The 11425-nt window shown below is 33.1% G+C and overlaps 1 protein-coding gene across 1 annotated transcript in view; it reads left to right on the top strand.

Annotated features, from left to right (window-relative positions):
- The first annotated feature begins 4632 nt into the window (after positions 1-4632).
- LOC105042962 (protein PTST homolog 3, chloroplastic) overlaps positions 4633-11425 on the top strand; it is a 45497-nt gene continuing 38704 nt past the window's right edge. Inside the window, 6 exon segments of the mRNA XM_073256333.1 lie at positions 4633-4899; positions 5010-5141; positions 7421-7566; positions 7653-7862; positions 9146-9229; positions 9330-9381. Of these exon segments, the coding sequence (XP_073112434.1) occupies positions 4739-4899; positions 5010-5141; positions 7421-7566; positions 7653-7862; positions 9146-9229; positions 9330-9381 (785 nt within the window). The 5' untranslated portion in view covers positions 4633-4738.

Genomic DNA, 11425 nt, shown 5'->3' with positions numbered 1-11425 from the left:
AAAATATAGATAATATTCTTCATCCAACTTTCAGTCTGCATGTAATGCTCTCGGATTATTAGGTGATGATAGAGAATGGCATAAAGTGCTAAATGAAGCTTCTTATTAGGCATCTTCATCCAAATTGAGACAGTTTTTTATCACTTTAATTATTTATTGTGAGATAGCTATAATTATTGTGAGATAGCTGATCCGAATAAGCTACTAGAAACCCATTGAAAATTTTTTGAAGATGATATGCTTTGCAGGATAAAAAATACTTTAGAGATGTCTATGCTGCATATTTCAAAATTTTAATTAAGAAATTATATTTTGATTGAATTAAAAAATTTATTCAATAAAAATTGCTGCTCTTTTTCAGATTACATTCAACCGATGCCTAATAGAGTCATGGTACAAAAAATTACAAACAAATTATTAATGGATGAATTAAATTATAAAGTATATGAAATATAGGAAGAATATTCAAAATTATTTAAAGGCTTGAATGGAGAACAGAGAATTATTTATGACTCTATATTAGATTCTGTAGAAAAAGACAAGGGCTTTTTATTTTCTGTATATGATCATGGAGGGATTGAAAAAATATATCTTTGGCTGACAATCATTATGAAAATATGCTCTGAAAAAAAAATTATTTTGATAGTAGCTTCTTCTAGAATCGCATCTTTATTACTTTCAGATAGTCGAACAGCATATTCGAGATTCAAAATTCTCATTCATATTGATGAGCACTCGACATATGAAACAAAAAAAGGATGCAACTTGCAGTATTAATTAAATCAACGAGTTTGATTGTTTGGGATGAAGTTTCAATGAATCATAAAAACTACTTCGAAGTACTCGACAGATCTTTAAAAGATATTTTACAATCAGACAATCCAAGTATAGATGAAAAATCATTTGAAGGCAAAATCGTTCTCTTTGGTGGAGATTTCAGACAGATCCTTCCCATTGTTATTGGAGGTGGAAGAGCCAAAATAATTGATGCATCAATAAGCCGATCATACTTATAGAAATATTTCTAAATCTACACATTAAAAAAGAATATGAGATTGCTCAATAATAATAATGATGAAGAATACCAGAGGATGTTTTCTATATTTAGTGAATAGGTGTTAAATGTTGGTGATGAAAAAATATCAACATATAAATTTTGTGACGAGAAAGGAAAACTGAATTGGATTAAAATTTTGGATACTTTTATTGTAAAGACAGATGGAGATCATATGGAACATATTATTTCACAAGTCTATAAAAATTTCAAAGAAAATTATAAGGACCCCATATATTTAAAGGAACGAGCTATCATTACGCCTACAAATGATGTGGTTGATGACATAAACCTGCAAATGCTTTCATTAGTGCCAATGGAAGAACAAACTTTCTTAAGTACAGATACAGTATTTAAAACATCAACTGACATGATTACAGAAGATATCCTCTATTCGCCAAAATTTATAAACTCTTTAAAATTCAATGGAATTCCAAATCATGATTTGAGATTGAAAATAGGTATTTCGATTATGCTATTAAGGAATGTCAATCAAAGTGCCAGATTTTACAATGAAACCAGACTTCTTACGACTAAATTAATATCAAAAGTGCTCGAAACAGTAATAATCACTGAAAATTATATCGGCCAAAAAGTTTGCATTCTCCGGATTATAATGCAAGTCACAGAAATAAAATAGCTATTTATTTTTAAAAAAAACAGTTTTCAGTAAGACTTTGCTATGCAATGACAATCAACAAAATCCAAGAACAAATACTGAAAAAAATTGGTTATACCTACCTAAATCAGTATTTTTGCATGGTCAATTTTATGTTACTCTTTTGCGTGTTACTTCACATGAAGATCTAAAAATTCTCATAAAAATTGACCATGGTATACCGAAAATATTTACAAAGAATACGGTTTACATAGAAATCTTTTCTGATTTAACTTCAGGTACTTATTATTCATATTGTATGTTTTATTTGTATAATCTATGTAGTTACAATAATATTGAACATGGCCATATCATTAAATAGGATAAAAATACAAAAAATGGAGTATAGCTTATTTTAACAACTAAATTTAGAGAGACGCAACTGAAAAATCAAAGTCCGACTTTCACATATATGGGACTCGACAAATCCAAACGCCAACAATTAGCTGATAAGTGTTGATTGTCTTTTACTTAATGAAGAGATTAATATCTTTGATTTTTAAATTTTGGATATTTTTTTTATAATGAATGATATTCTTAGGTTTTTGAATATTTCTGCTTTATATAGAACTCAATGATTCAAGCATCTATTCGGAAAGAAGATACTCTATGCTTTATAAATTTGCTTATGGAAGGGAAGATTTACTTCATACAGGAATTTAATGTTGCATCGAACAAAAAAAATTTTAGAAATACCCCCCATCAATATGTTATTTACTTCAATAGATGGACTAATATACAAGAAGTTGATGACGATACGAGTTCTATACTATTTCAAAAATTTTATTTCATTAGTTTTAATGAGTTGCCTTCCAAAAACTTTAATGATATGTATTTGATAGGTACAACTTTATACAACAATGCCTAATATCAAAATATAAAAATATATATATATTTGCTAACTATCTCTTTCTTTTACAGATGTGATAGGATATGTTACGGCTTTCGAAAATGTTGAAGAAACAAATGTCAGACAAAAAATTGTCAAAAAAAGGAACATGGTGATAGAAGATTTAGAGCAATAAATTTAAACTTATACCTTTTTGATATGGCAAACCACAATGATAATCTAGATTTCTTTTTTAATAAATTTCACCAAACTAAAAATAGCATCCATCAATAATAATACAGTATGCAAAAAATATCAATCACATTCTGGAGAAAAATTTCTAAAGAGCTTAACCAAGATATTATTCGAATATTGGAACTGACTGATCCAGTGATAATTATTCTGACAGACATTATTGTTAAAATGTATAGAGGTATATTCTTTTCTATAAAGAAATATATCTTTATAGAATTTATATAATAATTTTTGAATATTAATAATATTTTTCATATACAGAAAAAATTTATCTTTCTAATTCTTCAGCATCTAGATATTATATAGATGCACAAATTCCCGAAATCCAAAATTATCGAAATAGGTTTAAAAATATAATATGCTATCTTACACATTCAGAAAATAGAATTTATATATTTTAAAACTTAGAAGTTAATTTTATAATGTAAAGTCTCAGTAGGGCAATAGCTGCAGTCGTATTTGTGAAAGAAAAGTAAGTTGCACTTGTCGATCCTACACATAAAGTAATAATAAATAGAAAAATAATTAAAGAATTGCTGGAAATAGATTTGCAAACTACTCAGGTATGATCAAAAGATTTGAAAATATATTTCTATACACATTGTTGTTCAACAACTTTTTTTTCTTTATAGAGCACGAAATTTACGTATCGAGCAAAAATAAAAGCAATTGATACCTCTTACAGTTGGTCGTACAAAGTATGTTACAATTGCAGATCTGCGATCAAAATATATAGTGATAATTTTTGGTGCAACTAATGTAACAAGAACGACCAACCTCCATGGTAAACAAATAAAACTTTCTTGCAGGTTATTTAAAAATTTTACAAAAAATTATATAATTTATTCTTCTTCCAAATAAATATACTTTCCTACTATTTAAATTTTTAAGGTACAAATTAAATGCGATAGTTGAGGATGACACTGCTGATACCAGCTTCATTATATTCGAAAAACTAGCACAACAATTGATTGGTATGCCATCATTTAATTTTGCCATCGATTCAAAATCGAATAAATTTGTTTTTCCAAATGTTATAGAAAAAATATTTGGCAGTTTCTGCACTTTTCAAATTATGTCGGGTCTGTAGTATGGTAAAAATGCTAACCGTAATTTTCAAGCATTAAAGATTTTTTAGGATGGCAATTTTCTCATCGATAGCTTACATGAAGCTTTCGGTATCGAATCTTCTTCGCAGCAACTTTTGAAAGAAGTAATAATTTCTACTCCTAAAAAATACTTATATTTAAAAATCTTTCAACAGATCATTCCTCAAAAATATCTTCTCTTACAATCAGCTAATAAACTTTCCTGACATTTATATAACAAAATTTTTTTGCATATAAATTTTTTTTTTTTACAGAGAATCGATGACACCACAACCTGAGAAAAAACTCCCATCATGTAATATAATATCATCCAAGTAATTTATTTTTTATATATTTTTTGCTACATTTTATCATGATAAAAAAAATATTTTAGAATACGAAAAAAAATGAAAGAACACTGATCTTTTCGTAATTTTCTTGATCAATCTATATATTTTATCTTTTTCAATTAAAATTATATTTTTTTATTTTAATTAAATTGATAATTTTTATTAAAATTTCCTGCATAGCGTGAGTCCTTGTTAGTAATAAAAAAAATCCGAGCTCAGTTATGCTGACAAAAAGTGTGTGGCCAATCGTAAAGCCCACCTGGCATCAGGCCTAGGGCAGGCGCTGATCGCCATTTAACAACTACTTTACCCGGCCCGTGTCGGAGTGAAAAGGTCGAAAGACGACAAAAAGTTAAAAAGCCGAAATTCTTTCTGCTAAAAACCGACGCGATTTTCTTGTACCCGATCGCAGGTCCCGGCCTTTCCATTACCCCAAGAATCGCCCCTTCCCAACGCCAAACCCTTCTCTCGCTCTCTCTCAATGCTGCCACCTCTACCAATCCCATGGCTACTCAGTGCCCGTTCCCTTCTCTCTCCTGGGCTTCGCGTCACCTCCTTCCCTTCTCTTCCTCCCCCAAATTAGAAGGATTCCATCTCCAATGGAGATCACGCCCGATTCCAGCTCCAAGAAATCTCACACTTTCTTGCTCCGGAGAGAAATCCTGGTATTCTTCATTATCTAGTTCGCAAGATTTGATCATTGGATTGGAGAGTGCCCAATCTTGCAGACTCTTTTCGACTTGGTTGTTTTTTATTGGTTATTCATGGGTTGCAGCAAGAAGGCAAGGGCGTCAAGGGCTGCGAAGAGCAATGAGGAGCTCTGCAATGAGCTTCGCGAGTTTATATCCACGATGGGGCTTCCAGAGAACTGCGTACCTACGACGAAGGAGCTTTCCAAGAACGGGAGGTTTGTCTTCTCATTTTTGTTATCTGGGTGCTTCTTTTCTTGAACCCACGGTGGGCGGGTTGATTTTTGAATTCTCTAAAGGCTTTCTCTGTTTTTCAAGTGCCGACTGAAACTGTATGTTCTACTACCACAGTGAATTGGAGTTTCGTTTCTTGAATTCATTTGGGATTCATTGTAAATTCTCTGCTGAATGCCATCTTGTTCAAATACCGACTGAAACTGTAAATATGAATACTTGTAGCACGTTTTATTTCATCAAGAAAGCGAGATCTTCTTGCCACAGATGTCTGTAATCTTGTGAGCAGGACGTTGTGGAAATTGCTAATGATGTTCAGGAGATGGACATGATGTTTTTTTTTTTCTTATGTGGAATGTGTGTCGGCTAAAGAGCGATACAGTGTAAAAATTATCATGTTCATGTGGGTTTAAGTTATGGCTTGGTTGCAAGCTATTGGCAAACTTCAAGTCCAATAATATGGTGTAGCTATAGGTTACCTGCACTTAAAATGTTTGGGTAATCCTGACATAAGCAAGAAAACTAGTGGTGCTATCCTAGAACTAAAAATTCCTTCGAATGTTTTCTAAAGTGCTCCAATTATATAGAAGAATCAGCCATTTTCTCTGTTCAAATTAATCAGATTTAGTCAAAAGGAACCAATCTCTACCTTTTCTTCCTTAAATTTGCACAACTTGACCATTTATAATTCTAGAACTAGCGCAAGAAGATATCTTGGTCACATCAAAGGAACACCAACAGCTCTCCTATACACCCACATAAGAAGTTTTCCTATAGTCGATGCAAAGATATTTGATGTTTACTTTCCATTTGCAGACTTGACTATAGGGCTACTTTAGATATTGTTTTCCTCCATCATCAAGTTTCCTAATCTCAGGAACTTTTTTTTTCCTTTTGTGAAATGTTATATTCATTTCCTCCATCTCCTAACCCCAAGCAAAGATACATAATGAATATTATAGCATATATGCTGATAGGTATAGAGTCCCAGTGTTGTGTATGAAACATATTGGATTTTATTACCCAAAACTGCAGAATGGCATATTGAATCATTGTGGGTTGCATGGGTGGTTAAATTGAACCTACTAATAGTATATAGTTACTAAAAAATGCCAACTAAACAAACTCACTTATAAGTCAATCCTGCCTTTGATTACTATAAGGAAGTAGGAACTTAAGTGACTGGAGAAATGTGGATTTTGCTCTTTTCTTTTATGCATTCTAGAACAAGGTTGGTATCTATCTTATTGTTATCCATTAATTCTGATATTTGTTGGTTGCTCAAATATATTTGCTTCATGTTTTAAGGAAAACGCGCCCTGAGCTGCTAGTAGGGGATGTAGTAATGCTTGAAGGTATTACCACTGTCCAATGTGTTTGGTTGGGTGCTAGAGTTCCAATTGGCAACCCATAGTCCGTATTTTGGGTTCATTGAGTCCAAATATACATTACTTTCTCCTACAGACTTGGGTATGATTACGGTGAATTTTGATCTGACTCGAATAGACCAGACTGACTTATTCAAATGATGGGTCTAGCCTATAAACTTCAAATCCAAATGCAACTTCCAAATAGTGCAGCCTACTTGACTGAGTCATGATCCAGTATATGGTATAGGATGGGTCCAGACTTCAATTAGAAATTAATTCATGTTTAGTTTTGTGTCATGCAGGACCCGGTACAATGTGATTACTTACTACGATATTTGGGCCAGTATGATACAAGTAGCAGCATGGTTTTGTCTTGTGCTAGTCCAAACAATAAATGCAGTGTTGACACTATCTTTTCTTTGAGTAACAACACTACATTGTTGTAATTGGTTGGATGAGTGCCATTACGATAAGAGTACATTTAAAAGGGTAAAATTGATTGTATCCAGATTGTATGATTTTGTGCTAAAGCCAACCAATTCCAAATTTATTTGAAAAAATGCAACTCCTACTAGTCATGCATATTCTTCTTTCTAACAAAGCCCTTTGTCGGCCACTAATCACTTCCATCTTGATGGAATATCTTATTATTCTGTTAGTTCCCACATATGTGTAAGCTTTTCCCGATAAGTGCCTAGTGCTTAGCGGTTCTTAAAATTTGTGACTGGCTCATTCATTTTTTCCACCAATTTTCAGAACATAGGCTGTGGCTGGTGCACCATGCACCTATGCTGTAGCTTCTTCTCATTTCCTATTATATAGAAGTTTCTAGAGAACGGATGTAGCTTAATACTTTTCAGGCCAAATAAATGTTTTTCTTGCAATTCTCATAGGAAAGACCTTGCAAATATTGTTCGGCGGAGGGGATACAAGGCAATCAAAGAACTTCTGATAAATTCTAGTAAAAGCAATAGCCCTTTGGAGGAAATTCCTGATGGAAATCAACATTATACTAATGCTTCCAAAGATGAAATCGAAGGTCTAAAACTTTCTTGTTATTGTATTTATTTTGTTTCTTTCTGCAAGGAGGCTGATGCAATATATGATAGCTTTCCACTTTTCTAGAAGGCCAAGAGAGGAAGATATGTGCGCCTCTTGAATGCATCTCCTTGTCAAGTGACTCTACTCTAAAGGATGAGTACACGGTTAACTCAAATGGTGCAAAATTGACCGCCATTGGTTCCCAAATTTATGGACCTTCAGAATCTTCAGTAGAATCTTTTCATCTCAAGGCAGCAAATTTTATTCAGATGGGGGAATTGGATATGCTGGAAGGTAACTTCAGAAAACTTCTATGTTTATTTTCTCCTCCTTTCACCCATTTTCTCTTGTAATTGCTTCTAGGTTCTAGTTGGTGCTAAGTCACATAAGCATGGACCAAGACAGGGATGAAGATTGCTGCACAAAATGCATATTGTACCCCCATACCATACTTATTCCTTGCTAGCACAAATATGTATGACATTGACAAAGTATGGTACTGTACATGGTTTGGACTTAATTAGTGGGTTGAATGTATCCCATTAAAATCATTATCTGCTTGTTTGATGGTAACTTTTGGATATCGAGTAACCTTTGGAGCAGTAACTGTTCCATTATATTTCCATTGCCCTTATAGACACATTTGCATCTAGTAATTTTATCATGTGCAATTGATGAAATTAATGGCTATAGATAATTCTTGCAAATTTTATTGAATTTTTTTTGACCATAAAAAAATGCCATTTGGGATTCTATGGAGAAACTAACAATGAAGTCAGGAAGGTAGCTTTGGTTGACTAATGGAAGAATGATGTCTTGATTTGAGATATTGTGTAGGGAGAAATTTAAGCTTAAATGCACAACGAAACTTTGTATTACCATGTGATGATACAGCAATGCTTTTACGGGATTCACAGAATTGGGCGCAGGAGCTACAGTGGATACAGAATTGGAAATCTTGATACGTTAATCGATGTTGACAGTAGTATTAGGATATTTAGCGAACAAGGTGTCAGAAGAGTTGGTGGTTGGTAAGAAATGAGTGGAACGAAGGCTTGAAGTCAGATCAGTTGGAGTTGATTCAATTCTACCAGGGGAAACTTTTACTTAAAGCATGCATGTTGGGAGATGAGTATGCAACTCTTTAGCGGTCTCCAGCACTGATAATTTTTGCGAAAGAACTTATTGGTGGTCATTAGTCAGATATAAAATGGACAGAAGGCACACAGACAACAATTTACATGATCCTGTAAAACTTCAAAAATAGATATTACATGCAAGAGGAGTTGGATGATACGTTAGATAAACCAGTATGGATCATGTTAGTCCATAAATTGGATGGTGCTTTACAATGAATCAAAAGAATTAGGTCCATCTTGGTTACGTCATGGCATTTTCTTTTAAAAACCCCATTTTGTTTGCATGTATGCTGACGAAAGGTGTCTAATGATGTCGTAATTTAAAAATGTGTTAAGGTGCACTGTTTACATTCTGCTTTAGTACATTTAATTTATCCTCAGTATGCCATCTTGTGGATGGATTATTTTGAATTAAGAATGTCAATATTTATTCACTAGATTCTCTTGAAGTGGAAAATGCTGATACACAATACAGCCCAGATCGTGGTTCTAGCATTCTGAACTCTGGTGGTGCTGACATAGGTAAAAGGTTGATTAATATGGAAGTTGATATTAGGTGCAAAACAAATATATATTTATATATGACAATATTAAATGTGATGCAATTTGAATTTTCTTCCAGCTTCTGTGGTCTCTCAACAAGAAGCTTCGTATAAAGAACTACCCCCTAAAAGGTAATTTTTAACGAGAACAATCAATTGGTCTGGTGGATCATTTCAGTATTTTTCTTTAGTTAAATTAATTGACTCTGCTGATTCCACGCATTATTATAATTTTGCAAATATAACTTTTTGTTTCTAAAATTTGCCAGATCTCCTTAGTATTAATGAAGGCTCACTTTTAGAATTTTGTATGTAGATGTGCTTCAACAGTTGTTATTTCTGTCAATTGAATTGACCTTATCGAGGAAACTTGGTCATCTAAAGATCTTACAGGTCATTGATGTGCAGATATATTTAAATTTAGGTTTATCAGATGCCAAATTGAGAAATAGCGAGGATGTTTGGTGCATGTTGAGGTATGACTGTATGAGCATGAGGGTGGAACCATGCGAGCTCTTTTCTCTTGTACCTGAAGGGCTTTCATATTCTTGGATTAGCAATATGCTTTCTTTGTTTGGTGGATAAACCTCCCTCGAGTTCTTATTTACCTTTATCATGTTATAGAAAGAAATAAGCCAAATGGAAGTGCAGCTACAGAGTGAGGAATGTGTTTACAATGCTCTGTTTTGGTTAGGCTTCACATAAGGAAGTTTTATGATGGGTTTATGACAAAGATTTTAGGTTGCATATAGTACAGATTTATGCCAATGATAGAGCAATTTTAAACAATAGAAGACTGATTAAATAGGCAAGGATTTTGATATATTCTAATAAATCGAGAAGTTTTTTTAATCAGATAAGCACCATATATTGGTCATATATATGATTCATGTTTGATGTCATTTTGATTAGCATAAAAATAGTTTTAAGTTAAAAACCAAGGTTTTAAATCTTGTGTGACGGGGGTGTCCTAGTTTCCTTATGGAATGGGATGTCTCACCATCCTGCCCCATCCTAGCGGTGGTCTAGCTCATGCATCCCAATAGATATCCTCCATCTTTCTCCCCTTCTTATTCTTTTTTTTTTAATTTTTTTTATTTTTTTCTTCTACCTTTCTTTCTTTTCCTTTTTCTTTCTTTTTTGTATCCCTTTTTTTCTTTTTATTTTTCTTCTTTCTCTTTCCTTTCTTCCTTCTTTCCTTCATTTCTTTCTTTTTCTTCTCCCTTTCTTTCTTTCATTTTTGCTTTTCTTTCCTTCGCTTTTTCCTTTTCTTCATCTTTCCACCCTTTCTTTTTTTTTCTCTTTTTTCTCTCTCCAAGCATGGATGGGTTTGGGGTTCCAACTCTATTTTGATCATGTTTTCTCACAGGAATGGATGGGACGGCTGGGATGCCCCTTGTTATGTGGGACTTAAAACCATGGTTTTAATTATCCTAATGAATCCTCTAGTTTAAAGTAGAGCTGGAACATTCATTGAACAGACAATGACCTCAGTTTAGTAGAATGTGATGTTAGATTCTTGTTTAATGTTTAATGTAAGATATTTTTTTTTTTACTCTAAATATCATTCTAACTTGGTGACAAAAACACTTCTTGAGAATTTGTGATGACTCAAGATCTCACCTAAAAAGATTAGTGAGAAGGTATTATTTGGATTTCTTGATCCTGTATAAGTATCCAAGATCTTCCTAGTGAATAACTAATGTGGGACTAAATGCATGCCCATATGGATCCTCACGTACTCTCTCGTTTAAACCCTCACGTCCTCACCAGGCTAAGAATTCAAATCCATACAAATCCATTCATAAACACCATGATTGGCCTATGGTCAGCCTCAATGAATTCGTGCTGCAGTATCTTTTAGTCCATATAGGCTATGGGCTGGGTCCGATCTGATACTAGTTATAACAATCTAGGACCTCACCCCACAAAGATGGTCTGAAGGTGTTATTTGGGTTTTTTGGCCCTGTATAAGTATCCAAAATCTTTCCAACAAATAACCAATGTGGGACTAAATACACAATCTTAGTCCTCACAAAATTCATCCTTAAACTCATTATTTTCTTGATGCTTGAATTATAAATTTCTTACTTATTTTATGGGCAGAAAAGGATTTGAAGCTTAACACTCAAGTACAAGCCATTGGTAGTTTGCTAGTTCTGAAGAATGTGATAGC

This window comes from Elaeis guineensis, chromosome 4 (assembly GCF_000442705.2).
Source record: "Elaeis guineensis isolate ETL-2024a chromosome 4, EG11, whole genome shotgun sequence".
Taxonomy (NCBI): Eukaryota; Viridiplantae; Streptophyta; class Magnoliopsida; order Arecales; family Arecaceae; genus Elaeis; species Elaeis guineensis.
The sequence above is the reverse complement of the archived record's forward strand: the minus strand, read 5'-3'. Positions and strand labels throughout refer to the sequence as shown.